Source organism: Miniopterus schreibersii (genome assembly GCF_964146895.1).
Source record: "Miniopterus schreibersii genome assembly, chromosome: 18".
NCBI lineage: Eukaryota > Metazoa > Chordata > Mammalia > Chiroptera > Miniopteridae > Miniopterus > Miniopterus schreibersii.
Window position 1 is genome coordinate 26,566,773 of NC_138121.1, and position 17,689 is coordinate 26,584,461.

Genomic DNA, 17,689 nt, shown 5'->3' on the forward strand with positions numbered 1-17,689 from the left:
GGGAGCTTCCTGAAGAAGCCGGAAAACAGTAAGCACGCCTCCACCAGAGGCTGGTAATGTTGCCGCGAATTCTTTGGGGGAAGAGAGGCAGGGTAGAAATAAAGTTAATTTTTAAAAGAGAATCATGCCACAAGTCAGGTGACAAAGCGAGCTGGTATAATGGGGAAAGGGTGAGCCCCAGGCCCCAGGCCTTCCCCCCGCCAGTGGGGACGAGGCCATCTGTTGTCAGTGTAGATTCCTGGGCTCTACCCCGACCTCCACCCAAGTTAGAATGTGGGTGATGGACATGGTGGGGGGGCACCTGTCAATTTGTTTTAACCAACTGCTTGTGGTGAAGCTTGGGGATCATGGGTTAATAGAAAGAACGGTGGGGTGAGTCTTGAGAACTGGCCTCCTGTCCACGATCTGTCCTGGCCGACTGACAGCAGGCTCTAGCATTTCACTTCTCTGGCCCGCTCTCCACCTGAAAAATTGCCAGAAATGGGCGGAGGCAGCCGGAGGAGTTGGAGAAATACAGCCCAGGCCCCTCCTTCCCTCTTCCTCCTTTCCTTCCTTCCTCTAAGGTCCCAGCCAGCTCTGACCATCTGTGATGCTTACAGGCTTGTCACCTGTAAAACAGGTGAGCTTGTCATCCCAGTCCGTGGGCAGAGCTCTGAGACTCCTCTCTATAACATGGAAAGGTGGCGGTCCTCCCTCCTGTGACAGTGGTCTGGCTGGTGCTGGGGCAAGGTGCCCCCTCAGGAGCATCTGTAGCTGGGATCCCTGTGCTGTGGGAGGGGCTCCAGGTATGTTGTAAGCGTGTCCTCTCACAGCTCTGTACAGCCCTCCAGAGACACGGGGTCACCTCAAAACAATGTGGTTTCCAGCAGGCCCTGCTGTTAATACCACCTCCACCTCGGATTATTAACAGTAGTGCTCACAGATGGGGTCAGGCAGCGTGGGGACTTTCCCAAGGTCACGAAGCAATTTGCCCGCTGAGCCAGGAATAGAACTCCTGAGCTGGGCTGCACTAACCCTGGGCTCAAATTGCTAGCCAGGCAGGTCTGTGCTAGGAGGGGAGGGAGCCGGAGTCCTATACTATGTGGGCCAAAGGGAGGGGCGGGGAGCTGTCACCCCGAGTTGTTGGTGAAGGCCAGCCCAGAGCTTTCTCCAGTGTCACTGTCATTCCTGGGAGAGGAGACTGTTCTGAACTCTGGGTGAGAGGTTGGTGTTGAGTGGGGATGGCTGAGTTCAGAGCTGGCAGGGCTCTTGTGGTGCGTCTATCTGTGTGTTTCTCTTAAGATCATCAGGGAGTGGTTAAAACGAAACAAAACAAAAACCCAGCATTTGTTTTCCTGGTGACTATTTGCAGAATACTCTAGCTGCTCAGAGGGGGAGGGATTGGCGTGGCATCGCAGATGTAGGGCTCTGTAAGGGCTGATGGGGAAAAATCCACCCTCATCAGCTCTCGAAAAGCACTCAGCATTCTAAGAAGAGAGGGCTCGAGCCCAGCATATATTCCTGGGGCTTCCTGCATCCTGTTTTTGGCTGGGTTTATTGGGGGGGAAGGGGGTGCAGTCAACATTTGTTGCTGATGAGGGTTTGTGTCCTAGGGGCTTCTTAATTTCATTTCGATCAATTCAGCAAACCTTCATCTAAGGGCTTGTGAAGGTCCAGAAATAAGCAGGCTTCTTTCCACTCCACCAGTAGCTGGGCCTCCTGAGTGCAGTGCAGAAAGTAAGGTCACCCCTGCCCCCCCCATAAGAGGGGGAAGGTCAGTTTCCACTGGCAGGGTTAGAGCCACAGAGCCACATCCAGGAAGACTATCTGGAGGAGGTGGAATTTAAGCCAGAGCCTGAGTGGAAGAGGTATGCAGCAAACAAAGAAGGTTTGGGAAGGGCTGGGGAGGGTGCACCTGGCATCTGGTACAGCCTGAGCAGAGGCAAGGAGGGAGGCTCTTCATCTAAATTAACCTGCCAGGGGAGGGTGAGAGGACACAGCAGAGCTGGGAAAGTGTGGTGGGGGTCCTGTGCGGTGAAAGAGACCACCAGACACTTCTAGAACGGCCTGTGTGTGGGAGGTTAGAAACGTGGGGTGGCTGGTGCGTGCATTTCAAGTAATGACAAGAAAGATGGGAAAGCACATGGACTTGAGGGACCAAGGGGGAGACTTAGAACTGGAGAGGAGCCCATCCCCATTGGGGATGGAGGGGCTGGGCAAACAGCCCCACAGGAAGGGACGCAGGAGGAGGTGGCGGAGCCATTGGTGTCTGCCAGGTGTTGCAGAGTTGAGTAAAGTGAGGAGATGAGGTGATGTGGAGGACACTGTGGACCTTTGGGGACACTGTCACAGTTTCACACCACAGCCCAGGGTGTGGCAGCAGAGGCTGGGCCTGCAGAGGAGCCTTTGGTGACAGGCAGTTAGGAGGAAGCTGGAGTTAGGAGGAGCTCACCTGCCCCCCTGGGTAGGAGGTGTCTCAGGATGGAGGCTCAGCAGATTGAGGCCAGAGTGGCCACGCAGGAGAAAAAACAAAGGCTCTTCTTGGAGCAAACAGGTAGAAATTGACCGAGGGGATGCGCCATACAGCAGGGCCTCCATTCTGACCTTCAACTTGGGGCCCTACAGACACCCAGAGGATCTTGCGGCAGCCAGCCAAAACCTCAGCACCAGTAACTTCCAACAGTGAAAATGATGCTTTTAATGTAATCCCTTCTCCTTGATTATTTCCATTTGTGAGACCAAGTTCTAAAGACTAAATAGAGTAAGAGCCGGAGTGAGTGGCTCCTCGCAGCCTATGTGAGCCAGAGGAGACCAGGTCCCGCAGCCGGCCTCTAGTCACAGGGCCTCCCACTGGCTTGGCAGTGGGGCCCAGCCAGGTGAAGGACAGTCATCTGCTCACATCAGGGCTTGCTTGTCTGGATGCATTGCCTGTCTGGAGGGCGAGCCATAAAGGCAACTGGGATTTGATTGTCCAAGTGACAGTTTGGGATTTTAATAACAGGCAGTGGATACTTAATCCAGAAATTTGTCAGGAGCATAGTAAGGATGGGAGAGGCGCCAGGGAGGGAGGGGAGAACTAGGGTACAGTTTGGTGAGGACTCCTGGGTTCAAATGCCTGGCACGCAGTAAGCTCTCAGCAGACCCCAGCCGCTGCCAGGGCTGAATATGTGGCGTGTGGCTCCGAAGCGGTGGGTTGCAGACATGAGGAAGGGGGTGGGAACACCATACAAATGTGTGCAAATCACAGGCCTGTATGTATGTGGATGTCTCAGGGCTCTTGGATACTTAAAGAACTTTGCAGGCTTTTAACTGTACAAAGAATATTGGGGAATGCGGACCCCCCAGTAAGTTCCTGGGGATCCCTTCAAGTTTGTGTGTGTGTAAACGGAGACCCGTGGGCCCTGGCCAACCTGAGGTTCTAAAACATCTTCTGGTCCTGTAACTTCACCCTGGCCCTGTCCCAGCCAGACCTGTCCTGGACCTTAGGGTGACTCACTGCCCCAGGCTTCTCTGGGTACCCTCCTGGGCATGTGGCCTGTCTGTGGTGGCCTGGGTGGGACAGGTACACTGCTCTGAGCTGACTGACAGACCAGGAAGAGAGAGGAAAACCCCTCAGCCAGCATGAGGATGCCTGGTTAATTTTTATAGAGGGCTGTTCCCTGTTGAGGGAACCACCCAGATTTCTGGATGTCCATGGGGCATCCAGGCTAAGAAGCCGGAAGTGTGCCCACTGTGGTGGTAAATGTGGCATGGGGTTGTGGAGGCACTCTAGGGCCACATTGGCCTCAGGTCAGGGTCCAGGGTTGGGGGGTTTCCCTGCCACTCACAACTCCTGAGGGGCCTAGCTTCCTCGTGCCACCCCCCCCCCACTCCCTCCCTGTCCCCCAGGACTGCCTAGGTCACAGCTGGCCTCTTTCCAGCCCAGTGGCCAGGTGGCAGAAGCAGCTCAAAGACAGGTGTGTGTGCCTTTTGGTGTCATGACCTCCAGCTGCTCAGTGCTCATAGGGGCAGGGCCTCCCCCTGGAGCCAGAGAACTGTTGATGAGGGCAGTTTTGGGGGTGGGGACACTGTGAACCCCCCACCTGGAGGGCTCAGAGGTCAGCTCTACAGAGACAGCAGTGTGTGTGTGTGTGTGTGAGGGGGTGGGAGGCCTAGTGTGGAGAAATGCCCTGGGAGCAAAATATGCTTGAACATGACTACTTTCTCTCAAAGTGCTCCAGAGTAAAAAACGCAGTGTGAAAGGGGTTTTCCAGGGGCTGCTGTCTTCAGGGGCCGCTGCTTGGGACTCTCAGGGAAACTTCAGGCCCTGACCCATCTCTCCCAGGACAAGCAGGGGGCCTTCAGATCAGATCTTTTAAAAAATTGAGGTGAAATTCACATAACATGAAATGAACCATTTTAAAGTGAATAATTCAGTGGTATTTCATACAGTCACAAAGCTGTACAACTGCCACCTCTATCTTGGTTCAAAACATTTTCTCACCCCAAAAGGAAACCCCATACCCATTAGCAGTCACTCCCCGTTCCTTCCTCCCCACAGCCCCTGGCAACCACTCAGCGACTCTGTCTCTTTGCATTTATCTATTTTGGACTTTTCTGTGGATGGAATGATATAGTATGTGGTCTTTTGTCTGGCCCCTTTCACTCAGCATACCATTTCCAAGGTGCATCCATTCTGGAGCATGCTCAGTACTTCATTCCTCTTTATGGCTGAATAATACTCCATTGCATGGATAGACTACACGGTTCTTAAATCCATTGTCAGCTGATGGACATTTAGGTAGTTTCCACTTTGGCCCACTATGCTGCCATGAACATTGTGTGAAGGGTTTTGTGCAGACCTATGTTTTCAGGTCTCACTGTTCATCCATAGTGGACTGTGTTTCAGGACTTTGGTCTTTTTCGTGGCTCAGTAATATTCCACTGTATGGACAGACTTACATTTGTTTATCCATTCATCTGTGGGGGGACATTTGGGTTGGTTGGATAATTTTTAAGACACATCTCTGAGAAGGAAGCCTTGATTGAATGCTGTCAACATTAAGCTAAAGACAAAAGCAAGAGACTTTGGTGTCCTGCTGGGCCCTTCTCTTTGACTCTCTTCCCCTCGGTCTGGCTACACAGACCTGTAGGTGTCAAGCCAGTAGGAGCCTGAAGCCAGAACGGGGCTGGGCTCAGGTAAATGCTAGCATGATTCTTGAAGTGTGTGTGATTCGTGAAGGGGAGGGAAGGACATTCCTTCCAGGACACGTGAGAGAGAGCAAACCAGTCCAATGCTGCCTCACCCCAGGCCCTGACAGCCCAGGGCTGACGGTGCCACGTGGTCTGACTGGCCTCCCTGCCCATCTGCCGTGGCGTTGACAAGCGCTTCCTCATAAACCTTTTCGTTTGCTGTTGCCTTTCCTTCCATTTCCTCCTCTCACCAAATAGAAGTGGTTCTACTGAGCTCCCACTGCGTTCCAGGCACTGTGCAAGGCTCTTTCTAGTCTAGTATCTCGCACAGTCCTCACTAAAACGGGGGAAGGGGTGTGTTGCTTGTGCCTCAGCAGCTGGCAAAACTAGTGCACAGCCAGGCCGTGGTCAGGCAGGCTCAGCCCAGGTGCCTGTCCTTAGACCCTCTCCCCGCCACACTCATGTCCCTGTCAAATGCAGAGTGCGCTCTTGGAAGCCATGTTTGAAATTTGCTTTTTGGATGGCCATTGAATGAGGTTCATATATAGGTGCCCAGGCAGTTTTATTGAGGAAGAGATGGTGAGAAAGTCTCCAGAGGGTGTGGAAGTAGTTTAATGGCTGGAGAGGGTGGTGCTATAGGGTGAAGAGGGAGATGAAACTGAAAGTTTCACAGCTGATCTTGACCTTGACCACTAAGCCAGTGCATCATGGCCCAGGAGTCAGCCGGCACTGCTGGGACTGGGAATATTTCCCTGATGGGAATCTAAGTCTGAGAAGGAGAGAATGCTCTGCTCCGACACTGGGAGAGAGGGGGTGTTTCTGGCGTGGTTTCTGCTTAGCTGACGTTGTTGAACGTTACACGGGTGCCCACCCCTACCCTGGAAGTTTCCTTTCCTGCCCTGGAAGGCAGAGCCCAGGAGCCTGTACCGGTATATCCCACTCCGTGCAGGCCTGCCAGGTAGATGGGATTCGCGCTGAGGACTGTGAGTCGTCTCCGATTACATAAAACCCTGCCAAAGTAAGACCACTTCGGGACATATTCTCTGCTGACTTGACATCACAAATGTTGAGAGTGGGGAAATGTGGCCAGGTTTCTCTCCAATATGAAAAATGGGAACTAGGCATGCGAGGAAATGAAAACCCTACATCCCACACCAGACAGCTGCGTGGAGGAGGAGGTGTCCAGGGAGCCCCTGGGAAGTGGGTAGGTTTCTCTGAGCCTCCATTTCCTCATCTGGGCAGTGGGGTGGCGCTAAATATGGAAGGGGTTAAGGGAGGGGGGTCAAAGGAGCAGCACATAGGAAAGGCTCTGGGCCACCAGAGGTCAGCTGCAGCCAGGGGCCACTTCCCTCCTGAAGCCGGCAGCCAGGAGGAAGGACAGTGTTTTGTGGAGAGGGGCTTGGGGCTCTGCCCGGGCATCAGGGGGGTGGGCATCAGCTCAGCCAGACCCACCTTGAGGGTGTGGGACCCTGTCCTCATACTCAGTTTGGAAAGATCCTGGGAATCCTACAGAATGCCTGAGACCCCAAGTGTGTGGGGAGCTAGGGAGGGTTTGTGCATCACCCATTGCAAGGCCACCAGGTTAGCATTGGCCGACTGGAATCCTGCAGCTGGTGGCAGAGGCATGGGCGGGGGTCACTACTGGCAGAAATGTCCAGAACTACCATCCTCAGGGCTCTGTGGACCCCCAGCAGCTTGTGCAGCCTCCCCTAGGAGTTGCTGCCCGCTTTGAGGGTTCAGGCACCCCCTCCATCCACACTCACCCTGCTTTGGCCTGGCCCTGCATTTAAAGTTTAAAGGTTTTAAATGCAAATATTTCTCTTTTATAGATGCCAGCTGTCTCCAGAGAGCACGTTTCCTCGCTGCTCAACTTTATTGTCCAATTAGCTTCCCATATCTGGGTACTGGAGAGCCTGGGGGGCTGAGAGGGGGGGCTGGAGAGGGGAGAGGGCTGACGGGAGGGAAGCAAAGGCCCCTGCAGTGGTTCCAGAACTGGAAGCTGCCCCCCAGGGTACCCTGTGGGGGCGGGTTGGGGAGCCTGGGTCAAAAGGGGGAGGGTGGCATCCCTCCCAAGGTTGGAGGTACCTTTCAGATTCCAGGCTCCAATGGGAGAGGCAGGAGCTGGGGCGGGCGGGGGCAGTCAGTGACAGGGGTATTCTTTTCTTATTTAAAAAAAATAAAAGCCGGCCTGGCGCACACTGGCTTCCTTTTAGTGCCTTTCGAGTGTCTCCCCCCTCCCCGCGCCTGCTTTCTAGCCGCTCTGCGGCTTCCCCATTCACCCGGGCTCGGCGGTGCTCACAAAGCAAGGCAATTAGAATTGAAAATCTATGCAAAACAGCTGTTAACTGATTGTAAAGGAGTGCAGCTGTGTGCTGGGTGCAGCTTGGGAGCAGTGCTGAAAGGGCAGGAAGTGTCGGGGCAGCCCGGGGTTAAGAGGCAAAAGCCTGTGTCCTAGTCCAAGGGATTGCCAGGCCTGAGCCATGCCGACTCCCCTGGAGGTGACTTTGGCTACCGGAGAGCTGCTGAGATGGTGTGGATGGGGGCTTCTCGGGCCAGGCCTGGTGAGGGAGGGCCTCTGTTCTCCCCTCGGGCATGGTTCTTTCCCTCCATTTATCCATTCAGCAGGTCTCCCTGGTGGCTGGGGCTGTGTCACAGCTCTGAGACTAGAGTCCCTTTCCCCTCTGGGCACCCACTGTCTCACGGGGGGATGGGTGGAACCTGGGGCTCCAACAATCACAGCGAGGCCTGGCCACCACTACCACCCCAGCTTGTTAAAGGTGTCCCTTTGTGGCCCTGAACCCAGACAGTAGCTCAGTAGGTGGCTTAAGAGTCTATTTCACGTGCATGCACACACGCACTCCATTATCTGAGACCCGAGGGACCCACTGCGCTGTGGGATCACTATCTAAGAGTGGGACTCAGGGACTGGAAAGATGAGTTCCAGAGGCGGGGATGGGAAAAGCCTTCTTGGAATAGATAAGATTTAAGCCCTGCTTTGAAGAATGGAGAGGATTTCTGGGCCAATGATAGCTGCTGGAAAAGAGAAAGAGGACCCAGGAGTATAAGCAATGGGGGTTTGGCCACAGGGCAGAGCTGGGCAGGAGGGGCTGGGGACAGTGGGGAACTGGGCAGACCCCCTGCCACTCAACCCTGGGGGCCCAGGTGGTGCCCTCTGGATATGGCTCCCCTGGGTGGGGCTGGTATCCTTGGGGTAGGTGGACCACTCACAAAGAGGGGTTGTGCAACCTCCCAGAAGGGAGAATAGTTTTCGGACACTGGGACAGCTGCTGATGTTCCCAGATGGGGGCCTTAGACCTGAAATGCTTTGAGACCTGTAACACCCCTAACTAGGTCTATCTGCAGCAGGTAGTTACAGAGTCGCTGCCAGGTATAGGTGGACAGCCAGGGTCTGGATCAGGCTTGGCTTGAATTTGTGTGCCCTGGGCAAGTTAACTTTTTCAGGTCTCCTCACTGAGCTTTGTAATGGAGGTCATGCCAGCTACCTTGCAGGGCCTCTAGGGATTAAGTGACATGACTTAAACAGCCTTGGCACATATTAGGTGTTTAGTAAATGGCAAAAGTGATCTTCCCTTCCTACCCATACTGAAGTCCAGGTCCCTAATGCTTATTTGCAGATCCAGGTGCTGAATGAGGTGGCTGGGGCCATGATGTCAAGGTGACATGCAGCCCTTATGTGCTAGGAACAACTGGTGAGCGTGGAGGACACAGCTTATTTGTGAGTCCTGCTAATCCCAAAAGGGCCCAGAATGATAGAACAGGACTGCAGGATTCCCTTCCCTGGTCTCAAGGGCCCATCAGAAACCAGGGGCTGGCACCTAGGCTGGGACTCAGTGGAGGACAGTTACAGATAGTGTCTTTTCTCCTAGGAACCTCTGGTTAGGTAGGTACCCAGGCAGTGGTGGTGATGGGTTAAATTGCCAAGTCACCTTTCTGTTTTCTTGCTGCCTCTAAGTGCCCTGCCTGTCAGCACCTCCTGCCTGTGTCTGTCACGCTGGTCTTTTTGAGCAGCTGAGGCCGGCCTGGCATTTTCAATTCTGTATCTGGGAAGGCTAGTGCCAACAGAGCCCATGCTTGATGTTTGTTGAGAGACTAAATGCCCACTGTCTTGGTTAGAGGCATCCCTAATCAGATCCCTTCTGGACATCTATGTCAGAGACCCCTTGCTCAGTTCCCAACCTAAGGGAGTACGTGTCAGGGGGGTCCTGAGGATTATCCTGAAGGCTTTCTTTTCCTTTTAGCCTTGCAGATTTCACAGGTCCCAGGGCTCATGGAGGTAGGGCTGGATTTTGCATGGATCCACCTGAGTAGGTGCTCTGAGCCAGGTGAGGGCCTTTGGACTTCTGCTTCCTGTTCCAGGAGGCACAGTTCAGGTTGGCAGGGGTCTGGGGGTGTGGTCAGGCATGCACCAGCATCCTGTTTCCCCTGGCACAAAGGAAGCAGGACGCTGGTAAACAGGTGTCCCTGCCCCTGCAGATGTCCCCACAGAGCCCCCTGCCCCATAGGACTGGCCCCAGCACCTTGCCTTTTCACCCAGAACCGTGTTTCTCTGTCCAGTTTCCAGGCAAATGGAAATGAGGGAGGAGGTCCGGGAGGGAGTGATTTACCCAGAAAGGGCTCACTGCTGGCTGCAAGGTGGGAGCTGCGGAGGAGAGAGAAGGAACAAGCCTGGAGGGAAATGGAGGGCAGCCAGCCTGAGCCCCCAGCGGAGGGAAATTAGGAGTCAAGCTACAAACCTCGTTAGCAAGGAGCGCGCAGGCTGCAGGGGAGCAATTCCCACCCTTAAACTCAGAGGCCGTGCTCCCGGATTACTAATTTCCTTGGGCCTGGCGCACAGACAGTGAGTGTCATCCATCTCCCCGGTGCCAGCGGGCCCAGTGGCCGCCAGCATTTTCTGGCCAAGGCGCACACAGTCGGCTCGCTATTGCCCCCTAGCGGCCTCTGGGTTTTCCTGCAACACCCAGCTGCTGCTCGCGGCTGTGCCGGGAAGGGGAGACTCCAGGTGTGAGCCGCTCCAGGCACAGCTACCAGGGTATCCGCGCGCACGTGACCTTGAGCAACTCTCGGCCCCAACTTCCTCATCTGCGAAACAGGATCCGACCACCCGTCTCGCAATCCAGTGGAACCAGATGTCTACAAGGAAGGGATCTGCCAACTCCAAAAATTAGCTAAATGATAACCCGCAGCAGCCCCCTCCCCCCAGATTTTTGTTGGCCATTGTGGTCCTCCTCAGACAGGTGGAAGAACTGGTCCCTCTCGCCACCAAGGCCTCCCCAGGGATAAAGGGAAATAAACGGGAGCATCGTGTCCAGGTGAGGGGAGGTTGGGCCTAGGTGTCCTGACCTGGGGGCCAGGCAGAGGAGCCGCCCGGCCTGATGCAAGTTGCTCCTCCATTTGCGTGTTACTTCCCTTCCCCCCCCGCGGACCGTAGTCGTGGTGGGAAAGGATTGGAACCGACCCATAGGATTTTAATTTTGTTTTTAAGGCCCTAGGCGAGTAGTTGAATTCCCTCCTAACGCCTTCTTCCCATCTCCTCCCCCCCCCCCCGCTAGACTCCCCGCGGGGATGGAGGCACCCTCCCCCACGCCCTGGCCGCGGTGAATCTGCCGGCTATTGCAGGGTATAAATTACCGGAGGCCGCGCTGCGGAGACGCCGTGTGGTGGGTAAATTAAAGTATCAAGAGAAGGCCAAGACCCACCGGAGCGAGGCGGGTGAAGGGGAAGCGCCCTTCCCGCGCAGGGCCAGGGCCAGGGCCAGCCGGCGCCCGCAGGTAGGAGCTAGTAACGGCCCCCCAGTCCGGCCTCGCGGGTCTGTTTCCCTTTTCGTTTGTGGTTGGCCAGGAGCCTTGTGCAAGGCGGGAGGCTGACCCGTGTGTGCCCCCACTCCATGTGCCCTAGGGTGCGCTTGGTCTGAGATGGACCAGGGAAGTGGGTGGCCCGTTAGAGCCTTGCCCCTCGCCCCCCAGCGGGCACACAGGCAGGTTCTGCTTCCCGCTGGCTTGGGCCCCGAATGCTCCAGGCCCGCCAGCGTCATCGGGAACAGATGGATGGGGGGTGGCAGGCGCCCAGCGTTCCCTCCCAGCACAATCCGGGCTGGCGCGGGGAGGGAGAGGGAGGAAGGTGGGGGAGACAGGGCCCGCGGGGACGGCTGCGTGTGCGCCAGCCAAGCGCGGTGCGGGCATGTCCCGGGGCAGGTTTGGAGCTGGCAGAAGCGCGGGCTGGCACCGGGCGCGGAAAGTTGAAACCCGCAGCGCGGCACTCGAGCGGCTGCTTGGGGGGAGGGGGTGTACTTGTGTGCCTCCCCGCTCAAAAGTATGAAAGCTGTAGATCAGAGGGTTTTCAAAGGGGGATGTGCGGGGAAAGACCCCGGGGCATAGGAGCGACGCTGAGGAGCTTTGGACGCACGCAGGGTCAGAGCCCGGGGCGCTGGAATGCGCTGAGGTCTGGGGCGCCGGGCTAAGCCTGTCGCATTAACCCAGCGCTTCCTGGAGACCCCGGCGGCGCGGGGGGTGGGCTCTAGCGGGCGGTCGGGGCCAGCCGCCGGTGGGGGCGGGGCGGAGTCCGGGGGGTGGGGAGGCTGGGGCCCCCGGTTCTTCGCTGTGCGGGCTGTGGGTGCCTAGGAATTACAGGACGCTCCCTGAGTCATTCCAGTCTGTCAAGTGCCTGGGTGAGGTAGGGTGGGGGGTGCCAGGAATGGGGAGGTGCTGCGCTGGGGCCGGAGGCCCAGTGGGTCGTGCCAGTTTCTGGAGGCGGACGGCCTCGCCTCTGACCGCAACCCCAGCTACTTAATGATCTCTCTGGCGGAGCGGCGCCTCCGTGGACTCTTCCTGCCGCGGGGACGTGGGTTTTTTTTAAACAACTACCCTTGCCCCCGGCATTGTGGCCTTCCCAAAAGTTACTTAAAACGGGAGGGGGTAGTTCCTAGAATTTTGAGAGGAAGGCGCAGAGGCCCAAGTTCTTAGCATTCAACCCTCTCATGGTGGGGAAATAAGGTCACGCCTTTGGGGGGGGAGGGTAAGTGCACACAACCCATCTTGTGCCCCTCCCCCCAACACGCATACCAGCTCTAAGAAAGTTGCACTTCAGAACACGTGAGTTTATCCGTTCACTCATTGGGCCTGCGCCGTGCCAGACACTGTTCTAGGCGCCGGGGAAGCGGTCACAAGACGCGCAAGGGCTCTGCTCGAGTGGCGGGCTTGTTGGAAGTGACTGCTCCTTACTTCTGGAATCAAGTGGCCGGTCTTGGACACACGTGTATCCCGAACCTCTGCGCAGTCCAGCCAGGGGCTCGCTGGAACCTTAGGGTGGCACTTCCCCTACCTGCCAGTGTCCTCGGCTCACCTGGCCGGCCTGGTTGGGGAGGGGCGTGTGCTCGCGCGAGTGTACCCGGCGCCCGTCGGGGAGCGCGCGTGTGTGTTTGCGGCTGAAACCCGACACCTCCCGCTGGCTGAGGTCAGGGAGCCGGGAGCGAGCCTGTGGCCCGGGAGTGGGCGGCGTTGTGCTTGGGTGTGTCCTCGGCGGCCGCGACAGCAGCAGGTGTTTCTTGGCCTGGGCCCCGGAAGCTCCACCTCCCCAGCGGGCCCGAGCCGCCGCCGCCGCCGCCGCGGAGCAGCCCGGGGTGAGATAAGCAGTTTAGACAAACACTGGACGACGGTGGCTCCAGCATGTGTCAGCCGAGGCAGAGCTGCGGGGCCCTGGCATGAAAGGTGAGCGCAGTGCGCGTGGCAGGGGACTGGGGGGGTGGGGGGTCTCCCTGTACCCTCCCCCCCACGTCCGCCAGCCTCTCCTCTCCAAGTTTGCGGGTTCCGCGGGGGTGGCCGCCAACGGCTACCGGGCAACTTCCCCTGGAGTGTGAGCGGTGATAAGAGCCGAGCGGGCAGGCGCCCAGAGGCCCCCTCCCCCTCGCCCTCGCCCTCCCCCCCGCCGCGGGTTGTAGCCTGGGCGGCCTGGCTCCGGGCGGGGACGCCGGCCGCCGCGGGGCGCGGGCTTGGTGGCTGCGTTCGGTGAGGGGCGCGCAAGTGCGCGCGGGCGGGTGGCGAACGGGCAGCTGGGGGTGGGGAGGGCTCCGGGTGAGCTGTGGACGCTCGGGAACCAGAGTGAAAAACTTTGCGGCGGCGGCGGGGGAGGGAGCCGGGGGGCGGCCGTGCGCCCCCCGCGGCAGGTGCTGGCGGCGGCTGGGGGGTGCGGCTGTTCGCCCGCTGGGGGCCTCCCTCGCGGTTTAGGTTTTTGTCTCGCTCCCCTCCCCCTCCCCTCGCAGTGGGGAGACCGCCAGGAGGGCGGGTCTGCAGCCTCCCGGGTCTCCGACCCCCACGCCCTGCCTCCCAAGGGCGCGCCCCGGCTTTCCTCCTCCTCCTGCCCGCCTCATTGGAGCGGTTCCCTGCCCCTTCCGAAGATGGCTGCCCGGCCTCGGAGGTGGGAGGGTGATTGCATCCGCCGCCCCCCACTCGCGCTGCCCTTTTTCCCTTCCCGGCCCTTCCTGCTCCGCCTGGATGCGCCTCCCCACCCCCAGCCCTCCCGGGCCGGCGGCTGGGCGATGGGCGGCGAGTGGCCCGACCGAGTGGAGCCGATTCAATTATATTGCAGCACCAGAGACACCTCCTCGGCCGCCCGCCCGCCTCTCCGGCAGGCTAATTAAATTCCCTCCGTGGAGGCGGAGCAGGCGTTGGGCTCGCCCTCCCACCTTCCCCTTCCGGCTCCCGCTCCCCTCCTCCCCCCGAGCTCGGGGTGGGGGGTGAGGGGATCCCATCGGCTCCAGGCTCAGGTCGTGGGGAAAAGGGGTTCCCCGGATTGGGGGGAGGCCCTCCACCCCGGCTTAATAGGGTGAGGGTCCTGGCCCCTTCACGTGACGGGCTGGGGGGGCCCTTGGTGGGGGAACTGCCCTTTCCAAGTTGTAAGGGCTGTGTGCCTGGCCCGGAGCACCTGCCGGCCCCCAGCTGGGTGGTGGAGACCAGCCGGTGTTTAGTCCTTTTGGTTCTTGTTTGTAAACTAGCCTTTGTCTGCAAAGTGCGTCTAAAATGCGTTAAACCCTTGTTAACCCCTGCAGTGCCTTATCTGGGGCCCACAAAGGTTGGGATTTGGAAACAAAAAGCAGGACACCAGATGAAAAAAAAGGGCTGCTTTTGTGAAAGGCTCTGGAACAAAAGGCTTAGCGGACCCTGGGTGGCAATCTCCTGGCCTAAGCCGATTTTCTGGAGGCTGGGATGGAGGGGCTGAAGGTCTTGGTGTGGGACACTTTGAAATATGTCTCCTGGTTGGCTACTAGGGTCCTCTCCCCTGGAATTCTTGGAAGGCATGGGGGGGGAGGGTGCTCTGGAGGAGTGGAAAGTGGGGGGGGGGCAGGTGAGGAGCCTGACTCTGGACCTCCCTCAGTGTTACTTAAGCTTGGGGCACGCAAGTGTTGCTCATCCTGTGTTTACAGGCCACCTCCACCCGGAGGGATGGCGGAACCTGAGGCACAGGCTGCCACCTGACTCAGCTGGGCCACGCCACAGGTGAGGGGGCCCAGGGTGCGGGCTCCAACTGGCAGCTGTGTGTCATCCCAGCTGCTGTCTGTGCCGGGGAGTCACTGCCCCGCCCAGAACTAGGAAGCACCCAGTAGGCTGGCTCTACCAAAGCAACTGCGCTGATACATCACCACGGCCTGGATCAGTGGAGCCCTGACCTCTGAGGGAAGGGGGTGTGGGGGCCCTGAGGGCCTGTGCCGGGTTGGCTTTTGTCGCTTTGTGTGGAAGCAGGAGGCTGCAGCAAGGAGGGGAAGGGGTGCAGCTGGAACCAGCCAGGGTTTTGACACTTGGCAGATTTCTTTCTGTGAGCCTTGGGGCAGGTCAGCAGCCAGGTGGGACCTGGAGTTAGCCCCACCTTGGGAGGCCTGTCCTGTGGGTCCAGGCTCTGAACAGGCAACAGGCTGTCCTCTATAGCACATGGCCTGACCTGTAGGGGACAGCTCTCAGAATCCTAGCTTGTCAGAGTTGAAAAGGGTTTACAGATCCCCTAGCTTGGTTTTCTAAAACTGCTGGTGGCCACATCTCCCCAAACCCAATTAAGCCAGAGCCTCTGTGTTCCTGGCCCCAGTGGGGGCCAAGGGAGAAGGGGTGTTCTCAAAACTCCCCAGGTGACTCTAAGGCACAGAATTAAACTAGAACCAGTCCCCTGACAGATGAGCAAACAGGCCCAGCACCAGAGCTCACAGCAGGAATTGGACCCCTTTGGGAGCTTCAATGGCCTTTGCAAAACTGTCCCCTTGGGCAGTCCTCTGGGCTGCCAAGAACTTCCCTGTCTCTGGGGGAAGTTCAGGGGCTGAAGATTGAAGGGAGCCTTGTGGTTTCAGAGTAGAAGCCACCTGCCCCTGTGCTCAGCATGTCTGGCCAGATGAACCAGAGCAGAGTCAATATAGCGCCTCTCTGTGGCTGACCTGGGTCCTGCATCTCTAAGCTGGAGACCTCCCCAGCCCTCTGAGTTCCTTTAGCCATAGTGTCCACCCTCCCCTGCTCTGAAAGAAGAGGGGCCTCCAGTCCCTCAGGGTGGGTGCTGGCAGCTCCTACCTACTTTGCGAGAAGAACGCAGGTGAGCAAGACCTGGCTGCTACCTCTCTCCTTGCCCCAGGAACTCGCAGGGGCTTGTGGAGTCAGCTAGCAAGGCCGGTTTTTCCTGGCCCCATCTGAAGGCTTGGAATTCCCAGCCTAGGTTACTCGAAGTCCACACTAGGCTGGGGTTGGGTGGTAGCATGTTAATTACCTCTGTTATGGCAACACAGCAGTCTCCAAGCCACAGGGCTGCGTGAGGCCACCTGCCCTGTCCCCTGGTGCTAAGAGAGCTGTGTTTTTAACCTGCAGGGATCCACATGTTTTGGGTGACATTTCAGTGTGGTCACTGAGCTGAAGACTACCCTTATGGCTTTAATTTCTCCCCTCTTTCGGAGAGCATGTGGGTTGCTGAGCTGCTGGCTTCACTTCCCCATGCTGGTCTTTCCAGCCGAGGCCACAGGCGGGAGGTGACGTTTCACAGTGTTCCTGTCAGTGAGAATTTATCGCGTGCCTCCTATGAACCCAGCCTGCACTGGTTTCTGGGAGGTGTACAGACAGATAACAGGAGATCGTCCAGGGTGGCCCTTTGCACACCTGCCAGAACTGTGCTGGGTGCCTTGTTTTTATTGATTTCAGAGAGAGGAAGGGGGAGAGAGAGAGAGGAAAAAAAACCCATCAGTGATGAGAAAATCATTGATCGGCTGCCTCCTTCACACCCCCTACTGGGAATCGGGCCGAAACCCCCGTATGTGCCCTGACCAGGAATTGAACTGTGACCTCCTGGTTCATGCATGGGTCAGTGCTCAACCACTGAGCAACACCAGCTGGGCTGTGCTGGGGGCCTTTTAATCTTCCCTCTGCAGCTTGTGCCCCCACCAGCCTCTTCACTTGTGCCTGCTGGTTGAAACCACAGGCATTCATACTCCTGGTCCTGGCCATGTCTTCGCTAGGGCTGCTCCTCTGCATGGAATTTTCCAGTCAGCTCCAAATCCCAGGGGTCCTTGTTCTGCCCCTCCCTTCCTGATGCTTTGAGCAGGTTCCCAAGTTCACAGGCGAAACTACCAGAGGAAAAGTGAGAGGAGCCTTGGGGAGGGTGGAATCGAGGTAAGGGGAGGGGCAGAGAGTTTGCTAGCATCTGTGAAAAAGGAGATTAGCTAAACCTGAGGCTGTGTGGAGTTCCAGTGGGACTTGGGGGTTTCTGAGGGGTGACTTTTAAATGAGAAAGGAGTGTTTATTGTTGGCTGCAGTTCAAAATCACCTGGGGAACCCCCAGGCCCAGGCTGGACTTATGACCAATTAAGCCCAAATCTTTAGGGGGTGGGGCACAGACATCTGTATTTTATGTCTCTCCCCCAGGTGATTGCAGTAAGCAATCAAAGCTGAGCTAGAAGGGCCTTCTGCTCTGGGGAGTGGGTAAGCAAGTTCTCTCCCTGGGGAAGGTGGGTGATGCTTAAGGAGAACTAGGGTCTCACGTGGGAAGCCAGGGTTTGCCCTCTTTGTCCCAGAATTGGTTGGGGCAATCCTGCAGGCCAGAGCAAACATCCCCTTGGGACCAGGCAGCCTCACTTAGCTAGGGAAGGCGGTAGAAAAACAGTGGGCATGGAGACCTCTGACTACCCACACCCCATCACCAGGTCACCGGATGGCTCTGGGCTTTGTGTGAACCCGAAGTAAAACCCTGATGGTAATTCTCCTTACCTGGCCCAGGTGAGCCAAAGCCTTTCTTCTGAAGGGCCTTCAAGTGCAGAATTATATTTGGATGGGTGGCTTCTGTGTCTATCTGGAGTGCTGGCCAAACCTTCTAATTCTGGAACCGGTTTCTCCAGCTGGAGAACTTGACATGTGTATGAGGAGTTGCACGTTGTAGTGGCTTTGAGGCTGCCAGAGCTGGGTGGGGGCATCCCACAGGGACAAATGATGACATGGACCCTCCATAATAATCCCCCCAGCTGTGTCCCCTCTGTAAGATGGGGATGTAGAGGCCTCTGTGCCCCCAT

At 57.4% G+C, this 17,689-nt stretch overlaps 1 protein-coding gene across 6 annotated transcripts in view; it reads left to right on the forward strand.

Annotated features, from left to right (window-relative positions):
- Positions 1 to 17,689, forward strand: part of GSE1 (Gse1 coiled-coil protein) — a 401,187-nt gene that overhangs the window by 333,773 nt on the left and 49,725 nt on the right. Inside the window, exon 1 of one of the 6 annotated variants that reach the window (XM_081117615.1) lies at positions 12,579 to 12,875. The exons of 4 other annotated variants lie outside the window; for them this stretch is intronic. In XM_081117615.1, the coding sequence (XP_080973741.1) occupies positions 12,869 to 12,875 (7 nt within the window). In that variant the 5' untranslated portion in view covers positions 12,579 to 12,868. Of the gene's footprint in view, positions 1 to 12,578; positions 12,876 to 17,689 lie in introns of those variants that run through there. One more of the 6 variants, XM_081117616.1, reaches the window with a different exon arrangement.